The 16,780-nt window shown below is 41.4% G+C and overlaps 1 protein-coding gene across 3 annotated transcripts in view; it reads left to right on the forward strand.

The window, feature by feature from the left end:
• PARP4 (poly(ADP-ribose) polymerase family member 4) overlaps positions 1-16,780 on the forward strand; it is a 99,579-nt gene that overhangs the window by 63,985 nt on the left and 18,814 nt on the right. For all 3 annotated transcript variants that reach the window (XM_084878520.1, XM_084878522.1, XM_084878521.1), the window contains exons 22-30: positions 4,612-4,807; positions 6,369-6,436; positions 7,028-7,215; positions 10,354-10,453; positions 12,500-12,670; positions 13,155-13,235; positions 13,918-13,998; positions 15,003-15,098; positions 16,092-16,214. In XM_084878520.1, the coding sequence (XP_084734646.1) occupies positions 4,612-4,807; positions 6,369-6,436; positions 7,028-7,215; positions 10,354-10,453; positions 12,500-12,670; positions 13,155-13,235; positions 13,918-13,998; positions 15,003-15,098; positions 16,092-16,214 (1,104 nt within the window). The remainder of the gene's footprint in view (positions 1-4,611; positions 4,808-6,368; positions 6,437-7,027; positions 7,216-10,353; positions 10,454-12,499; positions 12,671-13,154; positions 13,236-13,917; positions 13,999-15,002; positions 15,099-16,091; positions 16,215-16,780) is intronic.

The following is a 16,780-nucleotide window of genomic DNA, read 5'->3' on the forward strand; positions in this document are numbered from 1 at the left end:
GATTCTATTATATTCAACAGTTAATATTGTTCATCAGATTTTTTAATTTCCTTGGTTTTTAGATTCACTTGTTGATAATTACGTATTTGTTGTTCATAATTTTTATCTTTGTTTACTTTCTCTTCTGAAAGAACCCCCTTCAGCAATTCATATAATTCTGGTTTGGTGGTGATGAACTCCTTTAGCTTTTTTTTTATTAGTGAAGCTCTTTATCTGGCCTTCGATTCTGAGTGATAGCTTTGCTGGGTAGCTTATTTTTGGCTGTAGGTTCTTGCTATTCATCACCTTGAATATTTCTTGCCATTCCCTTCTGGCCTGCATGGTTTCTGTTGAGAAGTCAGCTGACAATCGTATAGGTGCTCCTTTATAAGTTACTACCTTCTTTGCTCTTGCTTCTTTTAGTATTCTCTCTTTATCTTTTGCTCTTGGAATTTTAATAATGATGTGTCTCGGTGTGGTCCTCTTTGGATTCCTTTTGTTTGGAGTTCTGTGCGCTTCCTGGACTTGTAAGTCAAATTCTTTCACCAGGTGGGGGAAGTTTTCTGTCACTATTTCTTTCAGTATGTTTTCGATATCTTGCTCTCTCTCATCTTCTGGAACCCCCATAATTCTGATGTTGGTTCGCTTGAAGTTGTCCCAGAGGTTTCTTACATTATCTTCAATTTTCTGGATTCTCTTGCCTTCTAGCTTCTGTGGAGGAGTGTCTTCTGGCTCTTTATGTTCCAAATCTTTGACTTGATTCTTGCGATCTTCCCTTCTGTTTTTAGGACTCTGTATAATATTTTTTATTTCAGACAATGTATTCTTTATTTCTTGTTGATCCCTTATCATGTCTTGTTGACTCCTTATTAATTCTAGTTGATCTCTTTTCATATCCTCATAGGCCTTATCCATCTTTTCTAGGAAATTCTTGAAAAACCTTATAAGCGTAGATTTGAACTCTATATCCAGACGCTTTTTGTCCTCCATTTCTTTCGTTTGTGATCTATTTTGTTGTCGCATTTCGCAGTTACAGATGGGACGGGGTTTCAGGGTGGAGCCTGCAGCTTTGGCTTCCGTCAGCCCCGCCCTATGCGGGTCCTTCAGTGCTCGCTGCCGGTGCCTCTGAGAGAAAGGTGCCCTCGATTTTCGCCTGCTGCCAAACAGTCTATGCTCTCCCCCAATGAGCCCGGTATTGGGGTTCAGTTCAGTTGGAAGTGGAGTTGGAGGTGGCGTTCACAGCAGTCTGGAGCCCCAGTCTCCTTCCCGCCAGGGCAATCCCGCGGCACAGCCGACCGTCCCTTCTCTGGGGGCAGTGTGTGCGCCTCCGGGACCTCCTTTCTCCGCTACCCCGGGGTTCCGACTTACAGCCCAGCTCCCTATGGCTGAGCCTGAGTCCCCGGGGTCTGGCCCAGAACTGGGGTTCAGAGCAGTCAGGGGCCCAGCACAGTCGGAGTTTTATCTCCTTTCCGCTAGGGAACGCCCGCCAGGCACTCGGCCTCCCTCCTCTCCGGCTCCGTCCTCTCCACGCGCGCCGCGTGTCTCCGTACCTTGGGCTTTTCCAGCTCCTCCGCGCCTCCTTCTGGTTTTCTCCTTGCTTCTTGTTGTAGGATTTCCAGTCAGTCGACTTTCCTGTAGTTCTGGGTAATGTCCATTTTATATTTTAGTTGTATTTTATTAAAATTGTTGTGTGCGGCTGCGGCTAGTTGCCTACCCGAGCAGCCATCTTGGATTCTCCAGAAAAGGGAATTCTTGTGCATTATTGGTGGGAAAACAAATTGGTGTAGCCACTAAGGAAAATAGTTGGAGGTTCCTAAAAAATTAAAAAATAGCACTACTGTCTGAAGCAATCATACTTTGGACATATATGTGAAAGATGAAACAGGGACAGAGAGCAGGACACAGGCTTTATTTGTGGAGAAGACCACTGCCAGGCTCCTTCCAAGGAGAGAGCATATGTTCTCTGGGGTGAACACACCTTTGAAGGGAGGAAAAGGAAGGGACAGGGCTTAGGGCACTCAGCACACGCTGATTGGTGGTTTCATGTAAGGCACATGATTAGGGGCCTAAGGACTTAGGAATCGGGGGCTTAGGGTATTTGGCAGGTGCTGATTGGTGGTTCAATGTACAGTCCATATAAGGTGCCTGGTTAGGTGCTCAAGAATGTCTGGCTGCAGGTGGAGTTTATGTCATTCTCCGTCCATCAGTTGGGGGAAGGGAGGATCTATCAATATCCAAAGAAAATAAAATCACTACCTCCAGGAGATATCTGTGTAAGGTTTGAGGCGCAGGAAACTGACCACCAAGATATTTTTTTAAAATATATTTTATTGATTTTTTACAGAGAGGACGAGAGAGGGATAGAGAGTTAGAAACATCAATGAGAGAGAATCATAGATCAGCTGCCTCTTGCACACCCCCTACTGGGGATGTGCCCGCAACCAAGGTACATGCCCTTTACCGGAATTGAACCTGGGACCTTTCAGTCCACAAGTCGAGGCTCTATCCAGTGAGCCAAACCGGTTTTGGACCACCAAGATATTTTAAAGTAAAGTTTATTCCCCAGTAATGAGTGGGACTTATTATGGAGGTAGAGAAATCAGAATTGAAGGAGTTGGGAGGGGGGATGGACCCAGCCGGGCTGCCTCCTGGACATGGAGGACAAGCAGAACGTGGTTGGTCTGGGAGTCTTTTTAAGGGGAGGAACAGGACAGGGTTGGACCCAGGGCAGAACAGGAAGGGGTGGGCTCCAGGACACTTTGGCATGCGCTGATTGGTGGCTCAATGTCTTGGAGATGTCTCTGTGACAGTTGTCAGTAATGTCATAACCAGTTGGGAGGAGGGAGAACCTTATAATCTGCATCTCAATATTCATTGCAGCATTATTCACAATAATCAAGATATGAAAACCATTTAAGTCTCCCTCCACTGATAAATGGATAAAGAAAAAGTGAGATAGATAATTAGATAAAAGTTATTCAGCCATAAATGAGAAGGAAATCCTGCCATTTATTATGCCAAATGAAATAAGTCAAATAGAGAAAGACAAACACTTATATATGGAAATGAAAAATGCTGAGCTCATAGAAACAGTTGAATGGTGGTTGTTGAGGGTAGAAATGGAGAAATGTTAGTCAAATGGTACTAACTTCTAGTTATAAGATGAATAAGTTCTGGGCATCTTATATACAGCATGGTGACTTGGCAACTTTCAATTATATACTTGAAAGTTGCCAAGAGAATAGATCTTAAATGTTTTCACTACAAAAACAAACAAACAAACAAACAAACAAACAAACAAACTATATATATATATATATATATATATATATATATATATATATATATAAAATGAGGTGATGGATATGCTAACTTACCTTATTTTGGTAATCATTTCACAATTAATATATGTATGTATTGCGAAATCATCACATTATATATCTTCATTTTGCACAGTATTATATATAACAATTGTATCTCAATAAAGCTAAAGGAAATTTATTTTAATTTTTAAAGTTGATTTGTGAGAGGGAGAGAGGTGGGAAAGAGAGAGAAACATCAATTTATTGTTCTATTTATTTATATTCATTGGTTGATTCTTGTATGTGCCCTGCCTGACCGAGGATGGAACCTGCAACCTTGGCTTATTGGGACGACACTTTAACTGAGCTAAGGGAAAATTTTTAAAAATTGAAATTTACATGATAGTGGTTGTACTTTAAGTATTGATTGATTAATAAAATAAAAGATAATTATGTATATTTTAGTAATCACAATAGTATCTATATTCCTTTTAGAACAGTACATTATATATGTGAGAAAACACATATTATTTATTCATTCTGCAGACAGTGTTCATACCATATAAATTTCTAGATATTAATTATATATTTATTTTTTACCTCTCAGGGGTTTATGGACTGACTATATATTGGAAACTCCAGTTCTCAGATTCTATTTTTTATTTGAACTCCTGTTGTTGAATAAATCTTACTCTTTTTGTTTGTATAGTATTATCTTACTTAGCTAAAGTTTTAACATTTTACAAGAAGAACTTTTCCAATAAAAATGACACGTGTTTATGCCAAATTCTGCAAGCCCTAGCTCAGTATATATCTTGCTTTGTACCTGAGAGAGGTGCCTGAAATATTGGTAGCATATAAACTAACTTATCTTCCAAATGTCACAGTTGATCATGGTAAACCAATAACCCCTTTAGTCACAGGAATAAGCACAATTTAATTCATCTTTTCTGTAAACGTGGGTTTTTGTACATGGGTTTTAAATTAAAAGCACACGTGTCTACATTAGTGTGTTTATGCTTCGCCCTATGAGGCTTGTAAGATTTTTGTGCCAGCTGTTCCCATGGCAAGTGGCCCCTTCCCATAGAGCCGGAGATCTAGGAGAAGCACTACGCCTCAGCCCAGGGGGTCTCCTCTGGTCTATGAGGGGGCCATTCTTTACCCTCCGTTACTCTACCCAGTCACATGCCCATTGTTTAGAGAGATTATGTGAATGGGTTTTTGGATCAAAATGTTGTGGTCTTTTGACACATAAATGCTTCCCAATTTGAAAAGCCAGACCAGTTTAAGTTATGAGAAGTGTCAATCCAGCACCTTTTTCTCCTTTTAGGCCTGCATGCTTGTTTTCCATCCAGATCTTGGCATCACCCACCCTGACATAGCTGAGGAGAATGAAGTGATTATTTGTCTCGACTGCTCCAATTCCATGGAGGGTGTGACATTCTTGCAAGCCAAGCAAATTGCCTTATATGCACTGTCCTTGGTGGATGAGAAACAGAAGATAAATGTTATCAAGTTTGGCTCAGGTGAGTGCTCTTTGACTGGAGTCCACAGTACGCTTCCTCCTCAATATCAGCATATTCATGGGTAGAGGCAACATCTCTCAGCATCCCTGACTTCACCTTTGGTGTGTTCTCACAGAGCATAACACAGTGTTCAAGAACTCTGACCCAGGACCCTGGGTTCATATCCCAGCTCTGCCACTTACTAGCTCTAGGTGTCACCTTGGGCAAATTACTTAAACTTTTCATGCCTCTGTTTCCTTATCTGTATTCTGAAGGTAATAGTCTCTACCTCACAGTGTTTTTATAAGGAGTAAACTAATGCATGTAAAGGATTTGAAACAGGGCCCCATTCAAGTGCTATCCTATATAATAAAGAGGTAATATGCAAATTGACCATCACTCCAACACACAAGATGGTTGCCCCCATGCGGACACAAGATGGCCGGCAGAGGATGGCAGTTGTGGGTGATAAGCCCAGCAGGGGAGGGCAATTGTTAGGGAACCAGGCCTGCAAGGGAGGGCAGTTGGGGACAATCAGGCAGGCAGGCAGGTAAGCAGTTAGGAGCCAACGGTACCAGATTGCAAGAGGGATGTCCAACTGCTGGGCATCCCCCAAGAGGTCCCCGATTGGGGGGTTCCCTCAGGCTGGGCTGAAGGAACGCCCCCCCCCTCCCACCCCCATGCACAAATTTCGTGTACCGGGCCACTAGTATAAATATAACAGTCATCAGCTGAACCAAGCACAGCACCCTTGTTGTCATAGTATGAGGGTCCCAAGGATATGGACAGAACATTTTAAATTAGCACAGTAGTAGAAAATGTATAAGGAATAATCTCTGCAAGAAGCAGATCAGCCTATTAGAAGACAAGTGATGCCATCTGCAGGTGAGGGGTCCAGGGCCATCTTAACCACCAGAAGAAGACACTTTCGAGATGAGAGAAGGACCACAGAGTGGAGTGAGAGGATGTCATGTCCAGCCCCTGCTACCTGAGGGAGCCAGGATTTGCTCCTGCTGGCGGCACAGGTCATGGAGAGAGAAGGTACCTCTGGTGGCCAAGCTGCCTGTGCTACAATGACACCTGCATCAGGCTTTACATAAGCAATCTGCTTCAAGACACATAGTTTGACTCAGAACTTTTTGCACAGTTCTGAGTTCGCACTAGAATTTTATTATTTAAAGAAATATTGTGGTGAGTTTTTATATTATTTTATATAATTTAAAAATTATCAAAATTTAATAACAAAATAATAAAAATAAAATAAAAATAAAAATTATCAAATATTGCTGAAACCGGTTTGGCTCAATGGATAGAGCGTCGGCTTGGGGACTGAAAGGTTCCTGGTTCGATTCCGGTCTAGGGCATGTACCTTGGTTGCGGGCATATCCCCAGTAGGGGGTGTGCAAGAGGCAGCTGATCGATGACTCTCTCTCATCGATGTTTCTAACTGTATCTCTCTCCCTTCCTCTCTGTACAAAATCAATAAAATATATATTTTTTAAGTTATCAAATATTATTGTTTGTTGGTGGTCAATAAAGTGAATATTTAATGGTAGCACCTCACACCAATCTTATTATACAGGTTACAAGGAGTTATTTTCATTTCCGAAGTATATCACAAGCAATAATATGCCAGCTGAGTTCATTATGGTGAGTAAAGCCGCTTTCCTTTGCCTCTGAGCCCATTTCTATCCAGTTCTAGTGGTATTGCCCTGGAGATCACTATCAGAACACCCCCCGTCCTTCCATTTTGTATGTTGGTGGGCTCTTTTATTTGACGAATAAAATCAATATGAACTCATTAAAGAAAATTTGGAAATTAAAAAGGGTAAAAAGAAAAAAGAAAAAAAAAACCTCAGCTCCACCACCCAGGTACAACCAGCATTAACAGTTTTGCAGTGTCTTCTTCTGTCCCTTTTTTTCTTTGTTTTAAGTGGAGCAAGCTCAGAATAACCAGTCACCACTTCAGTCTAAGATGACAGGCCCAGGAGTGTTTGATGAATAGTTCTTTGAAAACCATTAAAAAAGCAGATAAGTGCCAATTAATAGTATTGCAGTTACTTTGTAACATGAAATAAACTCAAAGGTTGTAAATGTAGTTGTTCTACAAATGTGTAATTAGGGAAAAATACCTTTTCACTGACAATACTTCTAAACTCTCATTGAAAGACTTGTTCAGTGAATGACTAGAGTAAATAGCGAATATCACCAAAAAGAGGTAATTTTTCTCATTTCTTGCAGTCTGCCTCGCCTACCATGGGAAACACTGACTTCTGGAAAACACTCCGACATTTAAGTTTACTGCCCCCTTCTCGGGGGATGCGGACCATCCTCCTCATTTCTGACGGTCACCTCCAGGGCCAGAGCCTGACTCTGCGGCTTGTGAAGAGGCACGTGCAGCACACCCGGCTGTTCTCCTGCGGCGTCGGGTGAGTGCGAGGTTGTCGCTGTGAGGCCTCAGAGGGAGCAGCCTGCCAGCAGGCATCTCTTTGGCCCGTGCAGGGTTCTTGGCAGGTGTGACGTTGACTCGTGTGAGTAGGAGGTGTTTAGGGTACAGATGGAGCTCTGGGCTGTGAGCCAGACTACCTGGGTCTCACCCCAAGCCAGCCACTAATTAGCTGTGACCTTGTGCAACTTGCTTAATCTCTATACAATTAAGGTATTGATTGTTGAGAGAGAATTGATGGTGAGATGATGAGAGATGGTGAGATGGTGAGATTGATGCAAACACCATTTTTTTTTATTAAGGTAAATGAACTCACATATAGAAAGCACTTAGACTGGACTGGCCCATGGCAAGCCCCACATCAATGTTAGTGTTATTTTGCATAAAAATCCAAATTTCCAACTTATTGAGAAGCCCATGGCAGTTTCTGACAGGGGTTGAGGGGGGCTGCTGCCTCAGAGGCCCCACCTAGCTGCCCTGCTCCTCACGACACCTCACTGGTGAGCTTTCTGTGAGGGTTGCCTTGTCAAACCCTGAGCTGTACAGAGAATCTCTGGGAAGGCTAAACCTGAGTGTTGGAATTAACCCCCTTCCATTAGTTCCGTATTTTCCGGCATATAAGACGACCCCCTAATTTTACAGTTAAAACATAGGTTTAGGCCTATATTCGCTGTATAAGACTACCCCCCACTTCCCAGGCAACACCAGTTCTTTTTTAAATTAAATTTTTAATGAATGACATTTTTCGAACATACCGTAATATACCATACATTGATACGATAAATGGAAGGTCTCTTCACAAATGGCAATGCCATGAACTTGACCGAGAAACAAGAAATCCAAAAGAGAACATTAACAATGATGGCATCATCTGGAAAGAAAATTACATGAAGAACTTGCAGAAAACGCTTGTTTGTGACTGACTGGGATGATAAGAGGTTTTTCTAGGCAGAGGAGCATTGTGAGCTTAAAATCCTTCAAAATCCTCATCATGTTCTTCTTCTGACATCATAAGTTCATCAATGACCTCTTGTGGTACATTTATAAGACAGTCATCACATGGATCAAATTCCGAATAGATGGTGTGGCTTCAGCTTCGGCTTCCCCTTCATCTTGCCACAAGAAGTCATCCTCCATACCGTCCAAAGAATTTGATATGCCACACTTCTTGAAAGACCTGATTACTGTTTCTTCAGTAATATCATTCCAGGCTTTTATGACAAAGTTACACAAAACATCCAATTGTGGCGCACGCATGTTTCCTCCTTTTGTGAATATCCAGACGATTTTCGGGATCGAGTTGGAAAATTCGTTTAGCGGCATATCGAGACGTTTTTCGGGATATGCTCGGCATATAAGACGACCCCCGATTTTCGGTTGACTTTTTTTTTTCCGTTTCAAAAGTCGTCTTATACGCCGGAAAATATGGTAGCTTTCCTGGTTGAACTGGGAATATGGTGTAAATACAAGGAAAACACCAAACTAAGGGGCTGGACTGGTGTTTGCACGGAACATGCCTGACCTGCACCTCCCTGTGCTCTCCCCCTGCAGTCACCATCCTGGCAAGCGGTCACCACGTCTACCCTTCCCCGCACTGTGCTCCTAGGCCCCTGAGCTTCTGCAGTGATCGGGGCCCTCAATGCCCCTGGATGGCCCTTCTTGCCTGCACAGAGGGCTCTTCTCTCTGCCCTTCCTCAGTCCCAGCTCCTAGTCCTGTTCTCTGTCATCTGAGGCCCAACAGGGCATCACATTCCAACTAGGAAATGTGTGCAACCATAACGAACTCCTCTAGGAATTGTTCTAGCAGGGCTTTACCTGAATAACTTACACCTGTCGGCCACTGGGTGTCTGCCACAGGGAGGTGTCTTCTTCCTGCCTTAGTCAGCACCCTATTTCATCTGCCTGGTCCCAGCAATACCTGCCTGCTCCCCAAACTGTGTGTTGAGCCCCTGTGCTGTGGTCGGGTTCAGACCCTCAGTGCAGAAAGCACAATGTCTTTGCTGAGGGTCTGTCATGGGACAGACCCTGCTCGGCACAGGCTGCAGTACTGTGTGTGGGATACGTACAGACAGATAGCAATCCAGAACCTCAAGAGGAGGTGGGGTCCTAAGTGCCAGGAATGAAAGAAAAGGGTTGTGAGGGGGTGACTTTGTGCTGGTTGACAAGACCCAAACTGAGGCAGCTGGAATTGTTACTGACTTTCTAGTTTTTAGGATCTTTCTAAATGTTTCTGCCTCATTTTATACATACCCACTTGTGTTCAAAAACTCCAGCAAGATGCTGTGAGTTCTCCAGGCGTAGAGACCCTCCTGCCTGCCATAGTAACACGTTATCTCAGAGTCCACCCACAGGAAAGGTTCCAAGTAGCCTCATTAACTGATGGAATTTATAAAATACAGATAAACTCCAGCTGAAGGATTTTCTAATCAGTGTTGTAATCACCACCAGTTAATTTTGAGGGCTGAAGACAAATCTGATCGTTATCATAGCCTAAAACATGTTTCAGAGAGAACTTTCTTAAGCTCTTTTTCTGAAAAGTTATTGATCATTTCTTTAATATTTCAGGAGGAAACTATAAGAAAATCATTCTTCATAGGTGTAGAATTATTATTGAGAGAAATTTAATAGGACGTTGTCATGTAAATGTCAGATTATCTGTGCTAGAAAGAGAGTCACTTCTTTATAGCTTTGCTATCTAGATGTGGATCAAATTTCAAGATGGAGACATGATTGACACTTTTGCCAGTTCTGGGCCTTTGAAACCAATTCAGGTAGCTTTGACACTCCTTGAAAGTAGGTTGATCTTTGTCAGTATTCTGGTACCTTTTGGGGGGTTTTCAAAATCATCTGCTCCCTCCTTCAGTAAATCAAGTGAAGAATTTTTGCTTTTATTCTGTTGTAAGAGAGAAATAAGCCCTCTGATGTGTGGGGGCTTAAGTTTTCCATATTTCACACTGTCTGCCATCTATTTTATCTCCTGAACCTTGGCTAAAGAAGAGTAAATTATTCTGCATATAATGTCTTCTTTTGAGTTTTGAACTGTGTTGACCTTTTTAACTACATGAACTTCTAAAATGTTTCCAATTTTGTTTTTCAAATAATACCTGTGAATTGTGATTAGTTCTACAGCAAATCGTCATCTCTTAAGGACTCTGTCCCAGTATGGTGCTGGACTGTTTGAATATTTTAACACAAAATCCAAACATAGTTGGAAAAAACAGGTACGTTTCTCAAACATCTTATTTCTAGTCTTACGTTTACTTGTGGAAATGTTATCTTTGCACAGATCTATTGACAGTAAACTGTGTTTTCATTCATGGAAATGGGAGCTGGAAAGAGGCAGAGACATTGAGGTGTGCACCCCATCCTTGGTGACCACTGATCTTCCACCTGGCAGGAGAATAGTAGGAGCAAAATAGGGTTATTCCCCTAGCTAATAGTTTGATTTCTGCTCTGTAGAGTGTCCTAGATTAACTTTTTAAAGTGAAGTATTAAACATGTTTTGATAAAATTAAAATTTTTTAAACTATAAGATAAAGTTTATTTAGAAGGTCGCAGAGGTAGAAGTGAGTGGCAGAAAAACTGGGCTCAGGAAACAAGCCACAGAGGCAAAAGAAGAGCCACGGAGCTTAGGAGAAAGAGTAAAGGAAACTTGCCTTGGGTGGAGAAGTGGAACAGAGGGGAGAGGTGTGGGCATGCTCCCGGCAGGGAGAGTGCCTAAATTAATTTGTATTGTGGTAAAAGATACATAAAATTTACCATTTTAACCATATTTAAGTGTACAGTTCAGTGATTTAAGTATATTCACAATGTTTTGCGACTATCACCACTATCCATCTCCAGAACTTTTTCATCTTCCCAAACAGAACTCTGTCCCCATAAAACAACTGCTGCCGGTTGGTGTGGCTCAGAGACTGAGCGTTGATCATGAGTCAAAAGGTCACCAGTTGGTTTCCCAGCCAGGGCACATGCCTGGGTTGTAGGCTCAACCCCCAATAGCGGGTGTGTAGAAGGCAACCAATCGATGTTTCTATCTCTCTGTACCTCTTTCTTCCCCTCTCTCTCAAATCAATAAAAACATTAAAAAACAAACAAAAAATAATAACTTCTGATTCTTCCTCCCCAGCCCCTGGCAACCACCCTTGTACTATCAGTCTCTACAAAGTTGACTATTTTAGATACCTCATATAATTGGAATCATACTGTATTTGTCCTTTCGTGCCTGGCTTATTTCATTGGACATAATGTCCTCAAGATTCATCCATGTTCTAGGATGTGTCAGAATTTTCTTCCCTTTTAATGGCTGAATAATATTCATTGTCTATATCTATCACATTTTGTTTATCCATTTGTCAGTAAACATTTGGGTTATTTTCACCTTCAGCTATTGTGAACCATGCTGCTATGAGTATTAGTACACAAGTATGGTTTAATTATTTCAATTATTTTAGGTATGTACCCAGAAGTAGAATTGCTGAATCATATGGTAATTTTATATTTAGTTTTTTTAGGAATTGCCACACCATTTTCACACAGTGGCTACACCATTTTACATCACCAGCAATGTACCAGGACTCCAATTTTTCTATATTTTGGTCAATCCTCTTTTTCCATTTTTTGTTTTTATAATAACCATGCTAATGGGTGTGCAGTTGTATCTCACTGAGGTTTTGACATGCATTTCCCTAATGACTCATGATGTTGGACATGCTTATCAGCCATTTATGTCTCTTTTTTGGAGGATTGTCTGCCCAAGTCTTTGTAGGATTAATTTTTATAACTGGAATCTAAGCTGGAGCTATATATTAGTAATTAACTAATGCAATATTTTTTTTTCTTTTTAAAAAAAAAATATATATATATATTTTATTGATTTTTCACAAAGAGGAAGGGAAAGAGGTAGAGAGTTAGAAACATGGATCAGCTGCCTCCTGCACACCTCCTACTGGGATGTGCCCGCAACCAAGGTACATGCCCTTGACCGGAATCGAACCTGGGACCCTGTAGTCCGCAGGCCGACGCTCTATCCACTGAGCCACACCGGTTTCGGCCTAATGCAATAATTTTAGGCTGTTATGTAGATTTAAATTATGTGTTAATGCTGTTATTAAAAATTCTACTTAAAAATCTTTTTGGAAAGTATCCTCCAGCAGGAAGGAGGAGGGAAGAGCTATAGGTCTCAAAGAATAGAATGTAAAGTTTAAGTGTTCAGGAACTATTTTCTGGATACAGCATTGAAAGAGAAATAATTCTTCTTTTACAAATAGATAGAAGACCAGATGATTCGGTCACGATCCCCGAGCTGCCACTCGATCTCCGTGAAGTGGCAGCAGCTCAGTCCTGATGCACCTGAGCCTCTGCAGGGCCCGGCCCAGGTGCAAGCCTTATTCCACAGTGACCGGCTCCTGGTCTACAGCTTCATTCCGCATTGTACTCAGGTAAAGAGGCACACAATTTGTTTTACTGTGGAAGAGCAATGTATTTTGCTAGTAATTTTTCTGTTTTTACCCCTTTCTTTCTCCCCTAAATCAAAATATGCTGACAAATTTTCTCTTTCTGATAGTTAACCAGGGCCCTAGAGAGGCTTTTAATTTCCCTTGGAAGGAGAGAGGAAATCACTGACCAAAATACTGTGGAGTAGAGCCCTAGCCAGTTTTCTCAATGGTTAGAGCGTCGGCCTGCAGACTGAAGGGTCTTGGGTTGATTTTGGTCAGGGGCACCTACTTGGGTTGCGGGCTCAATCCTTGGCCCTGGTCGGGGCATGTGTGGGAGGCACCCAACCCACATGTCCCTCACATTCATGTTTCTCTCTCTCCCTCCCTTCCACTCTCTCTAAAAATCTATGGAAGAAATACCCCCAGTGAGGATTCACAAACCCAAACCCAAAACAAGCTAAGAAGGAATTTCCTTTTTCTGTTTCAGGCAACTCTGTGTGCATTGATTCAAGAGAAAGAATTTTCTGCAATAGTTTCAACTACTGAGCTACAGAAGACAACTGGAACTGTAAGATTCCAAACTTAAACTGTGGACCCAGTGCTTGAAAGCTAATAATAATTTTACATTTTCATAGAATGCTCAGTGTGTTTCCTTTGTTGTTGCTGTTTTTCTATGTTGACATTTCAGTACAAAGCGGACACTTCCTGTCAGTTTCTGATGTAGCAGTTCTTCACCTGGGGTTCTTGATTTTAGATGTGTCCATATGGACATGAATAACTAAGTTTGGAATTTTACGCATGAAAGACTTTTAGGGAGCTTCTCATAGATGTCCATGATTCAGTAAAAGTTAAGTACAACTGGACTATCTATGTTATTTTAAAATAGTAAATAACAGTAGTAGCCTAAATAAAACATTATTTATTGAGGCTATGTTAGTTTTTTCTACCTTTGGATTAAAGGCAAATGAGCCGTGGCCAGGTGCCCATTGTTTGGTGGTTAGAGTGCTATTCCATACACCAAAAAGGTTGCTTGTGGTTCAATTCTGGGTCAGGGCACATTCCTCGGTTCTGGGTTCCATCTCTGGTTGGGATGTGTACGGGAGGAAACCAATCGATGTTTCTCTCTTACATCAATGCCACTCACCCTCTTTCTCTCTCTCTTTCTCCCAAGTTGGTGAACATATCCTTAGAATGAGGATTTTAAAAATATATATGACATTTGAATTCTTTCTCCTTTGCTGCTTAAACAGATGATTCACAAGCTGACAGCACGAGCTCTGATTAGAGATTATGAAGATGGCATTCTCCACGAAAATGAAACGAATCATGAGGTTTGCTCTTTTCATAGCGAAAACCATTGTTTTGTTCATGGCTGGCTCTTTAGAAATTGACTTATCCATGGACGTGGAGAGCGAGGCTAGCTGGATGGAGGTGCACACAGTATTGGGGGCATGCATTGTCAGGTCTGGGGTCAGGGTGCTCTGTAACTTCCTGAGAACTCTTTGGTAATTGTACCCATCAGGAAGGCCGGAAGAAGGCTTCAAGGGTGTCTATCACTGGAGTTCTCAAGTGTGATGGTCGTATTCCCCTCTTCCTGATGAAGAACCAGGTGCAAGAGGGGTGACCGACCTGCCTAAGGACACACAGCAGAGACAAAGCTGCCTTGCTCCCTCCTGGCTGAGCTGATGAGGCCCCTGGCTGGGGATCCCTCTCAGCGAGCCCACCATCATGGCCCTGTTGGCCCCTCCAAGTTCTGATCTTAAATGAGGTTAAGAGCATTAGGACTCAGTGCCATCCCCAAAAGGGAGTACCAGTATGCCACACAGGGGCCAGGTTTCCTTGCAAGCAATTACAGCTTGTGATAAGTGGCCTGTGCCTTCACTGCTCTCCTTTACTGCCCTTCCATGAGCAGCCTTGAGCTTTGTTTTGCTTACATCCCTCTTATCTCTGGGGTCACTGACCAGCTCTGCCACAGACAGTCCTGAGCAAGTCACTCCACGAGTCCTTGCTGGAGAGTCTTATGTAGAAAACAGGAGGCACAGACAGTATATAAAAGATTTCAGAATCTCAGCACACTCCAGAGTGAGAGTTCTTTGTAATCTACAAAGGGCTTTATAAGTAGAATTATTCCTTCTATGACTTGGCTGCTCAGTCGAGTAGAGAACGTTTAGTCACCAACTTGAGATATTTAGATAGGGCTATTGACTCAATATTTAGTTTGAAATTCTAGTTAGGGTATGATTTGCTTTTTATAGAAAAGGTCTTTTAGATTAATTAATACTCACTTAATGAAAAATAAAACAGGACATTTTGCACTTATTTTATTCTATTATAGATGAAGAAGCAAATCTTAAAATCTCTCATTATTCAACTCAGTAAAGAAAACTCTCTCATAACAGAGTTTACAAGCTTTGTGGCGATTGAGAAAAGGGTACGTATTGTTGTTAATTCATGGTTATTTTCTTTGTGTATACATATTAACAAAATTACTCTTAGTCTGTCACTGACAATATCCATGTCCTGGGCCTGTGACAAATAGGGAGAAGAGAGGTAGAGGGTTATCAAGCCAGGGCCTCAATGTGAGGACTCATGGTAACCTCTCTAAATGAGATGCATATTTTACTGTTGTTAACTAGAGACTCGTTGCACAAAATTCATGCCAGGGGCTCAGCCCTGACAGCTGTGCCGGCTTGCCTTGGCCCTCACAGCCCAGGCTTCATCCAGAAGGACGTCCAGACAGTCTGTCAGCTGTCTGGTCTAATTAGCATATTTTACTTTTATTATTATTGATGATATAATTATCAATTAGTTACATGTGTACTTTTAAGATTTACTACAATTTTGTTACTTTTTTGGCATTTCTCATTTTTTTTATTAATCTAAGACCTTCAAAAAATAGAAAAGGCCTGGGCTTCCCCTACCCTCTCTCTGAAAAGCCCTTTCTCCTCCATAAATATAAGGCACTTAGTTCAGCACTTGAGCCTAGGAAAGGTTTAGTAAAGAGGAAAGCCACTCACCCTGGCCAGTTTGACTCAGTGGATAGAGCATCGGCCTGGTCAAGGGCAAATACCTTGGTTACCGGCTTAATCCCCAGCAACCAATCGATGTGTTTCTCTCACATCGATGTTTCTCTCTCTGTGTGTCTCTCCCCCTCCCTTCCACTCTCTCTAAAAAAATAAAAAATAACAATCCATGGAAAAATATCCGTAGGTGAGAATTTAAAAAAAAAAGAGAAAGAGAAAAGCCACTCAACTAAGGACATCTGTCTTCTCTGCCTCTTCCTCTCTCGCTGTGGCCCAGGACATAGGATCCAGTCTGACAATTATACATGTTCCAAACCAACACTCTCAGGTCTTTAGGATGTATAACAATCATTTCATTTCATAATGGCTGTTTTGTTTTATCTAATTGTGATTCAATATAGGATGGTAATGAGTCACCTTTTCCTAATACTCCAAATATTTTGGAACTTATTGCCAAAGAAGACGTAGATTTTCTGCCGTACATGAGTTGGCAGGAAGAGCATCCCAACACCAGTATAAAACAGGTAATGACCACATAGGTTGGTATTTTGTCTCCATATTTTTATGGTGGTGAGGGGAGCCCTTTGCTAAAATAGTAACTTTATTACTTGTGTATGCAGAATATATATACAAACATTTTTACATTTATAAAAATGCTATTAATTACAGAGGAAGTCACCATATATAGATGTAGCCATAAAGTACAAAAAAGGGAACAAGTATGGTTCTGCTTCATTCATAGACAAATAAACTGTCACACAGAAAGCTAAAGTCACTTACTCTCATTAATACAGTAAATTTGCCTGATAATAGTGATAAAGTCTTACCTAATAATCTAAATTCACCACCAACGTGTTTTAAAGTTTATAGTGTTTTATACTGTAGCATTACAGCCAGAGATATACTAGAAATTGACAAATGTTACTTAACTAAAATTTGAAAGGCATATTCAAAATCAAAGAAACAAGACAGTGCTTCCAGGTATCTAGCTTAGAGAAATAAAATAGCCAAATTTTAGGAATTTAGATCTAAGGGATAAAATTTGTGCAGAGAGGAATTTTTGGAAAATACAATATAGGCAACATTCATT

Source organism: Pipistrellus hanaki, assembly GCF_964339955.1.
Source record: "Pipistrellus hanaki genome assembly, chromosome: 3".
In the NCBI taxonomy this organism is placed as follows: domain Eukaryota; kingdom Metazoa; phylum Chordata; class Mammalia; order Chiroptera; family Vespertilionidae; genus Pipistrellus; species Pipistrellus hanaki.